Consider the following 16941-nt stretch of genomic DNA (forward strand, 5'->3'; position numbering starts at 1 on the left):
ATGATTAAAAAATAAAATTCAATATAATGTACTTTTGTTTTCGAATTCGTTGTGTTTTTAAACGATTGGCTTTTTCAAAACAGTATGTCGTTTGAAAAATAAATATCTAAATTATTACCCATAATAATGTCGTAATGATCTGTCCAGTTTTCAAAAAGTTGTTACAATATGAAGTAAATTATATAAATAACAACTGTTTTATTATAATTGTCATTTTTAGCGATATTTCCCTTTATTAAAGGGTCTAAGGAGATTTTTTCAAAATTATGGCGCCGATAGCTTTAATTAGATTTGATTTGTGATGTTTTAGCGTATCTTTAAGCAAAAAAAGTCCAGAGGAATTCAGTTTGGTCAACTGACACAAAAAAAAAAAACACTGTAGTGTAAAATTAACAGAAGTACTAATCTAATCGTAGAAAAATTAGACTTCAATGTTGAATACAAAAGACAAGATATTTGCTGGGCGCCTATTGAAAATACGAAAAACATTTTAAGTGTATTGTTACAAGTGTAATTGTATCACCCCTTGTTATATGACTTGATGTAATAAAGTGTGCTGTATTGTATATGCATTTTTTACCTAATTTTTAAGTAGGTCATGGTACGATTAACTGGTTGTTTTTATTCGTAATTATTAATCAGGACGTACTCATCACGAACTCAGATCGAACTCACGGATTTTCTCGAGTCGCTAATGTTGTTTAAGAGATACAAAAATGATCGTGCAGCACAACAATACTGTATTGTTATTAGAGCTTGACGGATCCATCTAATGGCTTTGTTTCATTACTAAATAGATTATCAAAAAAATCTACGAATATATTGCAATACTGTTTTGAAAAGTTCGGATATTTTTAATTGTAATAAACCTATACAATTTCAAATATAAATTGTATATTTTTAATTAATTTTCCCCCAAAACAACAATATATAAAACATTTAAGTACTAACTCAAAATCGTACACTGTACAAACAGATGTACGGCGCCTAAGAAACAATTTGTATATTATTTGTGCCTCACCGACATTGAAAATCATACACTCAGTTTACGTTTATCATTGATTTTTATTCAGAACACAATGTTTTGATTTTATAATTATTCTTCTATTTAAACGCATGCAAAATACATATTGTTTTCAAACAAAGCGTATAAACTATAGTTATATCGTACTTTTTAACCGATTTATTTATTAATGGTGTTCTCGTTAATTCTAATTGAATGATCTTTAGTTTTCAAACAATAAAAGTGTACCATTAGTCAAATAGGTCGGTGTCAATTAAATAAGAATCGTTTTGTACTCGGCATCGGACGGTCAAAGGTGGTCAATTAGATAAAAAACAGTTTCATATAAAAATTAACAACACTATGTGGGAGTTATTTGCGCGTAAATAAACAATATAGTGTCGTGATATTGTTCCCGTGTGTATAACGCACACACTGGTCGCCCACGCAGTGCATCGACTCAGACAGCCATTAATCGTTTGTGGTCGCTCTATATCACGCGGTCGTGTTATCTCTAGTTAACACTGCCGCCCTGTAACACATAATAATGTTATACTCGTATAAGACCGTTTCTGGTGATCTCTGTGGTAGATCGTGTTGTAAGTGCGGTTTGCACCTTGTTTTGATTACCGCCGACTACAGTGTAAATAAAGTTCTTTTGGTTTTCTTTAGGGCCACACATGCGTCTATTTGTGTTTCATGCACACTTAAAAAATAGATTCTCTCTCCTGCTTATAACGCGTACAGTCAAGAGTACAGTGTCTTTGGTAAATAAAATTTACAAAGTATGGATACATACGTTTTTCGGCAGCTCACATATCTCCATTATATGTGATACCACACAGTGACAAAGAGTAGAGCTCCCCATCAATACTATGTTTCAACAACTCGTTGAACTAGAAACGGATTGTTTGAAATGCTATTTTTTTTATTTTAATGTCCACGGGATGAATCGTAAAGAGTACACTTCGTCGAACAACAAAGGTGAACCGGGCTAGCGTAACCGTAACCTACCATAACCAAAAAAGTAGTTTCGGAACAAAATAATAATGATCTAAAAAAAAGCGAAATAACAGAGCCATCGATTTGGCATAGAAAAAATCAGCACGCGCAATAAAATTGTATTTCAGAAATACAACGAGAAGCAAACATGCGCATAGCTCCAAATTTTAGTAGAAGCCACGGAATTGTTTTATTTAAACAACTACAACGACGCATGAGTTTTTTACTTGTAGAAGTAACTATTACGATTTTATGAACACATCGTCGTATACTTTTCCTAGTTGTAAATTTCGGGTATGAATAAGCTTATGAAATTAAGGTCAGAAGTCTAGAAGTCTTATAACTTACGAATAGTGTTTTATCAGACAGTGAAAAATACACCAACTACGAAGATTACTCTTGTATTTTTTTGTTAAAACGATTCGATTGTGTAATTATGATGTTCGTTAGGGACACGCCTACGATCTGATTCATGAGTAAAGGCTGCAGCGTGGTGTGATTTACACGGTTAGTGTACGTGTCCGCGTAGAAGGAATTGCTTGCTTCATATTATATATAGACCCAAAGCACATGGTTTCAGTTGTAACGCAATGTAACAAACGCGATTCGGACACGATACGGCCGCACCGTGCGATTTGTATTGTGAACGGAGTTGTAGATCTTTATTTAAGTGCGAGGAGAAGGTAAGAAATCGTGAACTATGAACTGGATGCAGGCGCGGGGTAATAATGCGATTTTTAACACTATAATAATTGTGCTGTTAAATATATCGATAATAATTGTAAACTGACATTGCGCCAGTTGTTCGACGCTAAAAATTATATCGTATTTTAGAATAAAGTTTTCGTGTAAAGGTTTCATTTTATTTTTCCGGTGAACATTTTATCGCGACACTTGCGACTGTTCAAAAAATCATTAGTTACATGGAATAAATCTTGAGGTTGTCTGCCAGTCAAACCTCGAGTCCATCTGGGAAAAGGATCGTAACAACTTGACTCCGTATTGGCATTTATCTAAACAAATAAAAAAAAAAACACTGAAAAATGATTGGCTTTATTGCTTCGATAAAAATTTAATCAGGCCAATGCGCATACGTCGACTCTTGCGAAAATTTTATTACTCACGCCCGTTATAATTACATTTTTCAACAATTTCTATTAAGGCCCTTCAAACCGAAGCATAAAAATTTTTTTTTACTGCATCTCTGAAAATAAAAAAACATAAATTTTGACACAGTCGTAGTCAGCTGGAAAATTAATACTTCTAATATATTATAGGTAATATTGACTTTTGACACTAAAGTAAACACACGCATAAAAAGAAATGTCACAGTTTATTATAATGAAGCGTGGCTGAATTATTATACTGATGTGGTAGTAAACGTTTACCGTTGGCCAGACGCGACTGACAAGCGATTATTTAATTTTGTTTTATTGAACTACCGACATTTAAAGGTACGAGCAAAATGTGAACGTCCGGAAATTAATAGTAAACACCATCTTGAAAAATCGAGCAGAGAATTTTTTTATTGCCCGTAAATTGTGCGCTATGAGCTAATATAATATCTTGTAGCACCTATTTATCTGCTAAAATATTCCTGAGTGATTGTCCATAATTCTACTAGAGACACCGAACTACAGTTTTTTTATCATTTTTTTATTGCCTCCGTGGCAAACTATCATATTCAAATATTTCTATGAACTCTCGTGTTTACATCCACTAGGTTTTTTTTTTATAAAATTCGTATAGTGCATCTGAGAACTGACTTGAACACCGTACGCTAGTTATTCGTCTCTCGGTTTTTATAGTTCCAAGAAGTGTTTAAATTTGTGCTATTAACAATATGTACAACCAATATGCGACGAATAACCCATCAATTACAGTCATAAAGCCCCAAGTTTTGCGATTAAAAAAAAAAGTTGCTCAACTGATTAACCACTAACTAGTCGTTCAGACTTTCTCTGTGAACCAATGATTACAAAAAATAATTTAATACTCAGCATAAATCATTCAATTAACAAAATAATAAATTTATATCGCAATTGCGTTTTATAGTACTCAAATATTAGCAGTTAATAAAAACTAAACTGACATTTCACAACACGCGAACATGTAACACTTTTAGGCGTTACTATACTATTCTACATGCATTATGGTGTTTGTGTACAATGCAGGTACTCAATTCTTTAACAAGCTTTAACTAAAAACATTATGTTGAAAAGTATCTGTAAGACTCTTACAGTCTTCTAAAATACTACGAGTCAAATTTTCTATAAGTTATAGCCATTTTACTTATACAAATGCATAATTCTTGACAGTGTTTGGAAATACTGTACAACTCGAACCAACTTGAGGCAGTTAAATATATGTAATTCTTCAAGTTTCACCAGAATAACAATAGATATATCTATTATCATTTTAGTTAATCTACATAATTAGTAAAATGTATAAAAGTAATGTTAAGAAACTCAAATTAATTGTTCGCGAAAATCAACGATTTTACAAATTTCGTAAAATATTTAAGTGCCTCAAGAGGATTCATTTGACGGAAAGTATATCTTTAAATTAAACTTGAAAAAAATGTTTGTTTTTCGATTGGGATGTTTAAAGTTTTTTATTTTAAAAATGTATAGTGTTTGATACAACAATTAGTTCTCATGTATGTGCCACACAATTATAAATTTGATTATGTATAAATAATCGAGTGTTAACTTAATATATTTATATAATAATGATATTTATATGGCTCTTATACGTTAAATAAATAAAAGTGTCCATCATAAATCATAAAGAACTGTGTAAATAGCTAAGTTCTTGTAGTAAAACTTGCGTCATATTACACTTAATCTAACATTTATCACTCTTTTTTAGGTACAATTACCACCGTTGCTAAACATTGTGTGCTTTAATAGAACACGTTCTCTTTGAATAGTGTGTATTTTATATCTTTGTTTTTCAAAAAAAAAAACTGATTTATATTAAAATTTCTCAAGAGTTGTTGTATTGTACTAACCTGTGTTCGTTCACTGGATTATGAATTATGGACTTACTGTACTATAAATGTGCGTTTAGAATAAAATATAGTAACTCCTTTGCAATTCAGTTATAAGGGTCTTATGGCATTGTTCGATTTATAGAAATATTTTGAAAACTATATGAATGTTTACCATTATTAAGAGCAATGAAACTATAAAAATTATATTAATAACAAACTTTTTGTTTACTGTAAAATGATAATGTAACCTTCCTTAGATGTATATAAAATACCAGGTTCTTTCCCGTGAGAGAGTAGAAATGTTCCTTAACGGTTTTTGCTCGCCAAAAAATAAATTTACTTTGTTTAATACTTGTACTGCTACGGTTGTTCGTTTAATATTACAAATTTCGTTTCAATATAGTTAATTTCGATGTCTATTACAACAATAGTAATAAACTCATAGCATTATATGCTGTGTCGGAGAACACGAAAAAAAAAATTATAATCGTGAGACCCGAGATTGTATCGTGGAAATGGTTATTTTATAGATCTCTACGCTTAGACCTGCGTTCGTACTATACTCACACTTAGTTGTCGTTATTAAAGTGAATCACTTTGGACAACGTACGATAAACAGATGATAAAAATTATTATTAACGAGTCGACAAAAGCATTAATATGTGCTCGTAATGGTTACTAAAAAATATATTCGCAAAGTCTTCGGGCACTCCACAATGTTACAACGACTAATTTGCTTTTGGTTGCAGGCACTCATGTCCCACTGACAGCGGACACTCGGTAATTTGAAAGAAGCTTCCGGGCTTTAATTTCATTAATCACACGATGTTTACTTAGTAGATGTTTACATCGAATTAATGAGCTAGTGAATGACACCAAACAAATGTATATAATAATAATAATAGCGGTTCATATTTATACTTGCATTCAGCTTTTTTACAAATACCAGAACGATTAATCAACGGAAATAGCAAAACAAATCATTCATTATAAAATATTTCATTAATGAAATAATTTTTAAATTTGATTTATTGAGATCAATATTAATACAAAGGGCACTCAAGTTCACATGATTACATACTCGATTTACAATTTTAGGATTAATCATTAAACTCCTTTTAAAATTTTATTATATTTTATAATTTATAAAAAATAAGCAGTGCCATGCTAACTGTCATTGGCGTCCTAGTGCAATCATATATTTGGCACCCCTCAAATGTGTGGCCCTAAGGTACTTGCTTTGGATGCCTCCCTCTTAACACTGAAAATCACTTAGTCTCTGGAAATAAACAATAATATTTCCCAAACAAAAACTTAATATTTAAAAATCACAAAGTCTGTGGTTAATATATTTTTCTAGTTCTTTTAAAATGTTCCAATTAATCCGTTATACGAAATTCCTCAGAATTTCTGATCGAATATCAGTTTACACTCGAAGGTAAAACAGTCAGTCAAAATTATTAAGTTCATTTGATGAAATTTCAAAAAATGTTCTTTAAGTAAAGTCTATCGTGTTTATTGCTCATTGAACAAAAAATTATTATCTTTTAAATTTTTTTCTTGGCTATTTGGGGTCAACCACTTTAATGTCTAGTAGTAAATATAAGTAAAACATAGTCTTTAAAAAAATTGTTTATTTATCCTATATAGTGTAAAATAAATTTATATTTCATTATATTTTTATGACTTCGAATACTTAACTAAAACTTCTACGGTGACATAAAATTGAAATAACCCTAAGAGTATGTAGTATTTCGTAAAAAAATATATTAAAAAATTCAACGACCTCTCATATTTTTCATAACATTGCGTGTGAGATTGCGGTAGTTTTTTAAGTTTCATTTTAGATAACTAATATTGTCGTATATATAAATAAAAATTATAATAAATTACATTTTTTGTAAAATCTATAAGTAATTCTAAAAATAAGTATTAATTATTTTTTACTGCCTAGTTAATCCATAACAGATAAATAAACGAGTTTAGTTTTAGTAGGAAAATGGCAATCCTATACGCTGTTTTTCTCCGGTTTTTGATTTCTCTATTTCTGTTGTAATTTATATTCTGTTAGCATGGATTATTAGTTAATTGCTTTTTGAATCGAATAGAATACCAATTATATAATTTGATACATTTTCAATAGAAAATATATCTATTTGATATGCATTGGCGGCATCGATACAGTTAATTTAAATATAAAAAATAGAATTTTATCCAGTTTTAACTTAATAGTTGGAATATACTAATAAATTCACATAATGCGTTAATTTTTTAATTAAGATGGAATTTTGTTAAATCTGACATCTCTAAAAAAAGTTTTGTTCAAAAGAATTAATTGGCAAGTTTTGAGAGTAAATTTTATAAGTACATGCAACGAAATAACTAGTCGAACACCACAACCGATTAGATTAAACGAACATATTTTGCTATTAATCTGTATATGTGTGCAAATTATTCAGTCTAATTGAAGATTAAGTATATGACCAATAAAAAAAATCATTCGTTTAAATAGAATATGACCCAGGCGGTTTTTTAGTCAATATTTTTTATTGGTCGTTTTTTTTTAAGTAAAGCGAAATTCCTAGAATACTACTCGTAGATTAATATATAAATTACTAAACTAAAAATTTCTTTTGGTTCGATTTATTCTATCGAAATTAAAACTGAATTATGTTAATGGTCCTGCGGTGCAGTTCCGTCGGCTTTCTTCTTTACCGACTCATCTTGGCTTTTATTGGTGAATATTGTTGTCCAAACGGGTTTATACTAGCGAGCGTAGTTGTTATTTCGATATTTTGGACAACGCCTCGAGTAAGTTGAAATAATTTTTAAATGGGCTCCGTTTGTTTTAATACGTCCACTTAATCATAATACTTGCGATCACAAAAAAACACAGCGTTGATGTCATCGACGTGTATTGTGTACCGTATGCATTCTAAAGGAAGCTATCCACTAGAATATGCTCATGGAATTTACATTCATAGACTTAGGTCGTTTATCTTGTATGCGCATTATGCGACTTGTAGGTAGCCACCTGCCAAAACCAATTTGTTTACGAACCATATTTCTTACTTTCTCATGTAATGTTGATGAATAACAATTATTTAAATGTTTTGACTGACGAAAAATATTGTTCTCCTCTATCTAAGTGGCCCTCGTCCTGTTATGTGTTCGATCAACGTAAATGGCATCACGGAAATTCGGTTGCGATTTACTTAATTATTATATTTTTACAATGATGTTTACGAAAACCATTAGAATACGAATTTTTTAATTTTGTCCGGTACTTATTTATTTTAATAAGTGTAAAAATGATTGCTACGACACATTTTGATTAATCCAATAACATTTATAGCGACTTGAGTTTGAATATTACCTTATACGCAATTTGGGATGTACTGAGGGATAGCTCTCTCTAATTCTGTCGCTATTCTTTCAAATATTTATATTTGTTTATCAAAAATTGTATTATCGATATGTCATCTTATATCCTTTCTCAATTGTTAAAATTACTTATAAGCAATAATATTTTATATTTAACAGTGACACACACCTTATCGCCATTCTGGCTCACTTAATCATAATGAATTTACATCAGGTCGACAGACGGTGTATAAATTTCTTCAAATCGTAAGGTAGAGCCGACATTACATAGGGAGATAATTATATATTTTATATTAAAGTATATCTAGATAATTCAACCTGTATATAAATAAAAACAGGGTTTATAATAGAGATGAGTCAATTTTAATTTTTTACCAATCAGAAATTACAAATTATAATTAAAAACATAATTTATAACAATTTACATATACCTACTTAAAAAAAATGTAACATTTTATTGTATCAAGGATGAAGTAGTTCTTAATTTATAAAAAAAATTATTTATACTTAATGATCATCTGTCAACAACAGACTCACAAACATAAATTTTTTTGTTATGTTTATTAAAGTATAAATTGATTTACCGCCTTACATTATAGTTTTTTTTTAATTCAGGTCTAATATCGGTTTTTTTTTTAAACTCGATATTCCAATATGATCAATACAATGAAATAAACTAATAACGGTGGTGCGAATACATTTGAATCTGATTTGTAGAAAATTTCTGGACTAAGATTTACTTCATAAATAGAGTAGTGTTTAATTTATTTTTTATTTTTAAAAACATATTCATTCATACTAAACATTTAAATAACACCTTAATTTAGGGTGATTTATAAATAATAAAAAAAAAAAATTACCAGAAAAATGTATACATAAAATAAATGTAATACTCTTTATTAAATTGTTGTAGATAAAAATTTAATTTAAAACAATAAAAACAGTAATTATTCAGTAAAAATGTACACATAATCACACTTTTTATCTACATGTAATTTTTTTTTGTTTGAAAAATAATTCAATGTATATTGAAAGTTTATATTTTAGTTTCGTAATAATTAAAAATTAATACAGTAAAAAAAAATATATATATTTGAATCATAATTTTTATAAATATGTATATTTAAAAAAAAAATTAGGCATATTATATCTTAATCAATATATTGTGCTAACCATCTAAATCCTTCCGCATAACCTTCACGCTTTAGAACAGAGCACATAAAAACTTCTAATGGGCGCCCAGGAAGTTCAGCTCTTGATACTCTACCCTAAAAATTTGATTTTATAAGTATGAAATAGGTTGAGTACAAATTTTAATTATTAAGAAATGATATTATACAAAATTTTTTCATCACATAATGGTGAATCAGCATAATACATAAAAATAAAATAAGTATAACACTTATATTGTATTATATTTTCATTTTTACACCAACAATTATTTTATTATATAAATGTTTGACTGGCAAATAGTATTTATAAAAAAAAAATTCTAATATTTTTTAATAACAATAGTTATTATGTATGCATAATTTTAATTCAAAGATGAAAATGTTTTACAAATATCATTTTGACATATATTATAATTAACAAAATAATTGGTAATTGTAAATTTACTTTCTACCNTATTTAACAGTGATACACACCTTATCGCCATACTGGCTTACTTAATCATAATGAATTTACATCAGGTCGACAGACGGTGTATAAATTTCTTCAAATCGTAAGGTAGAGCCGACATTACATAGGGAGATAATTATATATTTTATATTAAAGTATATCTAGATAATTCAACCTGTATATAAATAAAAACAGGGTTTATAATAGAGATGAGTCAATTTTAATTTTTTACCAATCAGAAATTACAAATTATAATTAAAAACATAATTTATAACAATTTACATATACCTACTTAAAAAAAATGTAACATTTTATTGTATCAAGGATGAAGTAGTTCTTAATTTATAAAAAAAATTATTTATACTTAATGATCATCTGTCAACAACAGACTCACAAACATAAATTTTTTTGTTATGTTTATTAAAGTATAAATTGATTTACCGCCTTACATTATAGTTTTTTTTTAATTCAGGTCTAATATCGGTTTTTTTTTTAAACTCGATATTCCAATATGATCAATACAATGAAATAAACTAATAACGGTGGTGCGAATACATTTGAATCTGATTTGTAGAAAATTTCTGGACTAAGATTTACTTCATAAATAGAGTAGTGTTTAATTTATTTTTTATTTTTAAAAACATATTCATTCATACTAAACATTTAAATAACACCTTAATTTAGGGTGATTTATAAATAATAAAAAAAAAAAATTACCAGAAAAATGTATACATAAAATAAATGTAATACTCTTTATTAAATTGTTGTAGATAAAAATTTAATTTAAAACAATAAAAACAGTAATTATTCAGTAAAAATGTACACATAATCACACTTTTTATCTACATGTAATTTTTTTTTGTTTGAAAAATAATTCAATGTATATTGAAAGTTTATATTTTAGTTTCGTAATAATTAAAAATTAATACAGTAAAAAAAAATATATATATTTGAATCATAATTTTTATAAATATGTATATTTAAAAAAAAAATTAGGCATATTATATCTTAATCAATATATTGTGCTAACCATCTAAATCCTTCCGCATAACCTTCACGCTTTAGAACAGAGCACATAAAAACTTCTAATGGGCGCCCAGGAAGTTCAGCTCTTGATACTCTACCCTAAAAATTTGATTTTATAAGTATGAAATAGGTTGAGTACAAATTTTAATTATTAAGAAATGATATTATACAAAATTTTTTCATCACATAATGGTGAATCAGCATAATACATAAAAATAAAATAAGTATAACACTTATATTGTATTATATTTTCATTTTTACACCAACAATTATTTTATTATATAAATGTTTGACTGGCAAATAGTATTTATAAAAAAAAAATTCTAATATTTTTTAATAACAATAGTTATTATGTATGCATAATTTTAATTCAAAGATGAAAATGTTTTACAAATATCATTTTGACATATATTATAATTAACAAAATAATTGGTAATTGTAAATTTACTTTCTACCTATAAAAATATATAATTACACAAATTATTATACAATGTTCAGTAAATAAGGAAATAGGTCAGTTGTTACAAACAATGAGAAAAATAGAAACCCGTTTCCTTACTTACTGAACACTGTATAACTCTGTATAATAACAAAACTTAATAAGAGACTGTATACCATTATACTTTCTATACATTTTTTATGTTATTATATGTTACATGTTTATAAAACCAAATAAATATAAATACTCAATATTTCATTACATAAATAAAATGAAATACTACCTTTCCAGTAGTTTGATGTAAAGAAAAATATGTTCTTAATTCGTGTTCATTGAGTGCTCCTGGTCTATCAATTTTATTTCCAAGAACAAGTACTGGACAGTTAATCAAAGATTCATCAAGAAGTAAAGAATCTAGTTCTTTTTTACTCTCCATTATTCTTTGACGATCACATGTATCGACCAAAAAAACAATGGCATCAACAGCTGGGTAGTAATCTTTCCATACTTTACGAGCTTGAGAATGACCACCCAAGTCAAATGTTGTAAATTTAATATTCCCAACTGATAATTCTTCAGATGCTTTAAAATATGAAAAAAATTAACAAAAAGATAATTATGAATTATATTTATACAGAATAATTTATATATCATAAACCACTTAATAGTCAAAAAATAAAAATAAAATTGAGACATTTTTTGGGGAGATTTTTACATGTTTTTCTCAATTTATCAATTATAAAGTATTATTTATGTTCCACACTTATACCTTAGTTTTAAGTATTTAAGATCAGTTGTACAAAAAAATGGTGGTATTGATAAGGATGAAAGACATAGTATTAAGTGTTGATGGGTGAAGTGGAGAGAAGCATCTGGTATGTTATGTGACAAGAGAATTTCAATAACACTGAAAAGTAAGTTTTGTATGGTTCAGAGTATTGGGTGGTTGACAGGAAAATAGAGCAGAGTATGAGTGTAGCAGAGATAAGAATGCTTAGATGGATGAGTACTCCACTCAGACTGAAGTCACTCCGACTTAAGTATATAGGATTAGGAACGAATATATTAGAGGAAATATAGGTATAGCGTCAATAATGGATAAGATGAGAAAAAATAGATTTCGATAATTTGGTCATGCTATAAAGAGAGAGGAATTGGAAGCTGTAAGAACAAACAGTTTAGGAAATTTATGTTGAAGGAAAAAGAGGCAAAGGAAGCCCAAAAAAGAAATGGAAGGATGTTATTGAATGCGATATGAGGACATCTGATGTGGAAGATTGTATCAAGTGAAATTAAGATAAGGGTGGCCGACCCCAAGTAGTTGGGATAAGGGTGAAGAAAAAAAAAACTTTATTTTGTCAAATGGTATAATATATAATTAACTAACTTATTTAATAGATAATGATTAAGAAAATTATGGGACAATAATAATTATAAGACCGTATTTTTGAAGTTATTAGCATGATATAGTGATGACTGGAAATGAAACGTGGGTATTATTTTTATTATAAGTAATTTCGGAGTTGTCCTCTTCCTGCCCCAAAGTATAAAAATGTCATGGAGAGTATGCAAATAATAATCATCAGTACAAGCTGTATACATTTTTAGTTAGTAGTATTGAAGTAAAATAAAGAATAAGTATACTTAATTCTCTACATTTTTTTAAAATAATTTTATTTTGATAAAATGTTCAAATTAATTTTTTCAGCTATATATAATTACATTTCCATAATGTCATCACCTATTTTTAACCCATTATTAATAATTGCTTTAGCTGTATAAAATACTAGAAAAAAACTAAATACTAACAAAAATCAAAAGTAATAATACAATTATTGTATTAATACTTTTGATTTTTCCCCAATATTTTTAACAAACTGAACATTTTACTATTATTTGTGATACTGTAATTCTTAATACAATAACATTTACAGCTTTTGTTTATGAGAAAAATCTAATATTCAACATAAAGTAGTAAATTAAAATATTTATGTCAGTCAATTATAAATATTTTTTCATTATTATAACAGAAAATTTTCCAGAGAGCTTTTAGAGAGAAATTAATAGAGCTTTAAAACATGAAATACTCTTATCTATGTTTTAACTGGTAATGTTAAACCAAAACCAAAAACTTTACTAGAGTTCAGAATTATAAAATTAATTACAAGATATTAGTTCATATTTTAAGAAAAGTAAGCTTAATTTTTAATTAAAGTAAGAGGATATAATTTTTATAGATATTTATACACAAATAATATTTTCTAAAAAATATGCCTAGAATTGATAAATATATACTTGGATGTAATGTAGGAGTGTGTTGAGCTAAACGATCATCCTTAAGCATGTGTAACAAAGTAGTTTTTCCAGCATTATCTAATCCAAGAAAAAGTAACTTTCCAGACTTTTTCCATAAACCTAAAACACAAAATTCACTTAATCAAATAATAAAATATAATTAATATAGTAAAAATAAAATATTTCTTTAATAAAGTAAAATGTTACTAAGATACATAATGCATTACAGTTATAAATTTACTAATTGTTAATTATAACTATTTAATGCTAATATTAGTTGATATAATGCTGTTATATTAATTAAATTTAGTAGAAAATTTACTTACCTAAATATCCTAAAGCTCCAGATACCCAATCCCAAAGAAACATTTTCTATCTATTTACTGAAATACAATAAAACTATATTATAATTAAACTGAATCATAATTTAAATATTCTTAAGTATAAATTTAGATGATAACATACAATATTTTATTTAATAAATAAAACATTTTCTGATAAATCAATCACTGTATTAAATACAATAATTAAGTAAAATTTAATTATTATATAAAATGATGTAATAATCTGCCATGAAAACATTAAGTCTTAAATAACAATAATCTAAAAATGTTTAATTAAAAAAAAAAAAAAAACAACTGTTGCTTAAGTTATCCTTCTTTATAAAGTTATGTAGTTCCTGATATAATCCCAAAAATACTCTTTATAAAGAATATTTTTAGGATTCAATATATTAAACCCATAATTCAATTGCGTTATAAAAACATAATATATCTAATAAAAGATACATAATATTTAGCTTAGTTATTAATGAGAAAACAAAAATCACTGCCCTAACAAAATGTAATACTCTGAGCTAAATCTTGCCAGAGTTTTAATGAAATACTCTACAAAATTGAACTTTTTAAAATTAAAATATAGAAAGACAAAATGGATAACTACTCTTTTTCAATAAATTAAGATTTAATTTAACTCCTAAAGAAATAAGTTACTATAAAAGCTACTAACAATAATTACTTTAAGTAAAATATTATTTTAGGTAATATTAAAACAATAATTTATTCAAATATTTCTAATATATTAACTCAGAATGAGTTATGCTTGATATGTGATAATATATGTTGTCATAACTGAATTGTGGCATTTATAATGAATCCACGTAAGTGATCTATACTACCTAATGATACTGATATTATATTCAATATTGCTGTTAACAATTAATAAATATTCTATTGATCTTAATTACTATGCCCATTTACATACTTTTGGTATTGACTCGTTCAAGGGTCTCAATATTTTCGCTTTCCAATACGCTCAGACTGATAACAAATGATGACTTAATTTAATTAAAGAGAGAGCCAGGAATCTGGCCACTTCTAATAGAAACTAATAACATTTATGATTCGGAATTTTCTCTAATTGATAATATTTAGGAGATCTTAGTGATAATACCTCATGTAATCATATACGATAATAACATAACGTCACAATTGTATTATATCTACATCGTGGCTTACAAATTCAATGAATTTGTAATCATGGAAGAAAATATTAAGCATTTAACGGTTCACGAATATATGAATAGACCCCAAAATATGGATCATTATCCATTAAAAATTATAAATTGTTAGATCTATAAACTTTTACCAATATTAAAAAAAGAGTACAATAGCTAGATTGAAAAATATTGTTGAATACAAGAAAACTTTTTTTTTTTATTACTACAATAAATATTACTTAATATTCGAGATGGTTATTATTTCTTTTAAAAACTAGTTAACCCCTAAAAAAAGTAATGATCAAATTTTTTTTTAAGTATATTTACGTTGAAGTGTATGTCATAGTAATTTTAATTAGTTAGATTTAAATATTTACTAGTATCCACCAAGCCTAGTATTCGCCAAGGGTGATCGTGTCCAGTGAAGTTTAAAATAAAGGTGGTCGACTCCAAATTAGTAGGGATTAAAGCGAGGAAAAAAAAAGACTAGTATCCACCAAGCCAGATTCCCATATGTCAGTCCTAACTATTACTTAAAAAACACACGATAAAATTAATACCTTCTCATAGCTAAAATATCAACCAAGCTGAAAGTACATAAAAAAAAGTTAATTACAAACCAGAGGATCTAATCGGTTTCCTGAAAACTGATTATAACAGTTTAAATAGATTTTTGGGATTTTCATAACCGAAAACAAATTAAACGGTTTAAGTTGCTAATATTGACAGAATCCAACAAAGGAGAGATGAGGCAATTTTTTTAGATTAGTATTGATTGAAAACGCTTTGATGTGCTGTAAGATGGAGAATAATTGAAAATAAAAAATTTATCATATTCGGCTAAGAATACATAAAATCAAAATTCAGAATGTTTATTCCATCATATTATAAGTACATTATATTAACATGTAAGGTACATTATGTTAGCTATAATTTAATGCAAGTTTAAAAAAAATTAAATTCATCTATTTGAATTGTAATTGTTGAGGATATATCTCTTTATCTTGATGATTAAGGAGAATTGTATGTAAAAGTTAATCAATTTGATTACTGACACAGAAAAAAAACCAGTATAGAAAATTAAACTAATTGCTTCTTAGTTAGCATGATATCATCAAAAATTGTTAGACTTTCACTGTATGACTCTTAGTAAATTAGACACGTGACAAACGAAGTCGTATATTCTAAATTAAAGCGTCTAGATTATTCAAAATGTAACGCCATCTATGTTACTTACGTCTATGAATATTCTCCAACTTTCTAGATATAGTGCACTCTATACGCAAAGGTTCATATATTCGATTCGGCTCACGACCAACAGTTCATTATCTGATTTCGGAAAATTACATCGATTTCACTCTCGTTTTTTATGTATATCATATATTCTTATTCATTTTACTTATTTTATACGTTATAACCACGAATTAAGATAAAATATACTGGACACGATAAGGTCGACGAGAACGAAGAATGCGATCTGGTTTTGGAATGGAAAATCAGGAAAATTCATATAAAATAGTAGATGGCGCTATTACGTAACTGTTGCATCAACGAAACCAGATTGCTCGATAAAGCTTCGTAACCAATCCATTTTATCTTAGTTCGTAAATTTGTTTTTTCATAGTTCTCATAAAACAAAATGTTTATAGAATCAATGGTTCTTTTTTCTTTAAAGCATG

At 27.3% G+C, this 16941-nt stretch overlaps 1 protein-coding gene across 5 annotated transcripts; it reads right to left on the bottom strand.

Moving 5' to 3' along the window:
- Window positions 1–9453: 9453 nt before the first annotated feature.
- On the bottom strand, window positions 9454–15195 carry LOC126897872 (GTP-binding protein SAR1b-like). 5 transcript variants are annotated; one of them, XM_050671808.1, is made up of 5 exons: window positions 15028–15194; window positions 14091–14147; window positions 13765–13884; window positions 11753–12051; window positions 9454–9652 (listed from the first exon to the last, which is right to left on the bottom strand). In XM_050671808.1, the coding sequence occupies exons 2-5, from the start codon at window positions 14131–14133 to the stop codon at window positions 9536–9538; spliced, it is 579 nt and encodes a 192-aa protein (XP_050527765.1). In that variant the 5' UTR covers window positions 14134–14147; window positions 15028–15194; the 3' UTR covers window positions 9454–9535. The 5 variants fall into 5 exon arrangements, with proteins under 5 accessions (XP_050527765.1, XP_050527766.1, XP_050527764.1 ...); XM_050671809.1 differs by lacking the exon at window positions 9454–9652 and adding an exon at window positions 10931–11129 and having other exon boundaries at window positions 14091–14163; window positions 15028–15195; XM_050671807.1 differs by lacking the exon at window positions 9454–9652 and adding an exon at window positions 10931–11129.
- Between the last annotated feature and the right edge of the window lie 1746 nt (window positions 15196–16941).

This window comes from Daktulosphaira vitifoliae, unplaced genomic scaffold, assembly GCF_025091365.1.
Source record: "Daktulosphaira vitifoliae isolate Bord-2020 unplaced genomic scaffold, ASM2509136v1 Scaffold_2, whole genome shotgun sequence".
Taxonomy (NCBI): domain Eukaryota; kingdom Metazoa; phylum Arthropoda; class Insecta; order Hemiptera; family Phylloxeridae; genus Daktulosphaira; species Daktulosphaira vitifoliae.

Coding starts and splice junctions, on each gene's coding strand:
- LOC126897872 (XM_050671808.1), bottom strand. CDS start 14,133: ATGTTTCTTTGGGATTGGGTATCTGGAGCTTTAGGATATTTAG. Junction 13,885..14,090: donor TGGAGCTTTAGGATATTTAG/GTAAGTAAATTT, acceptor TTTGTGTTTTAG/GTTTATGGAAAAAGTCTGGA. Junction 12,052..13,764: donor CACTCCTACATTACATCCAA/GTATATATTTAT, acceptor CATATTTTAAAG/CATCTGAAGAATTATCAGTT.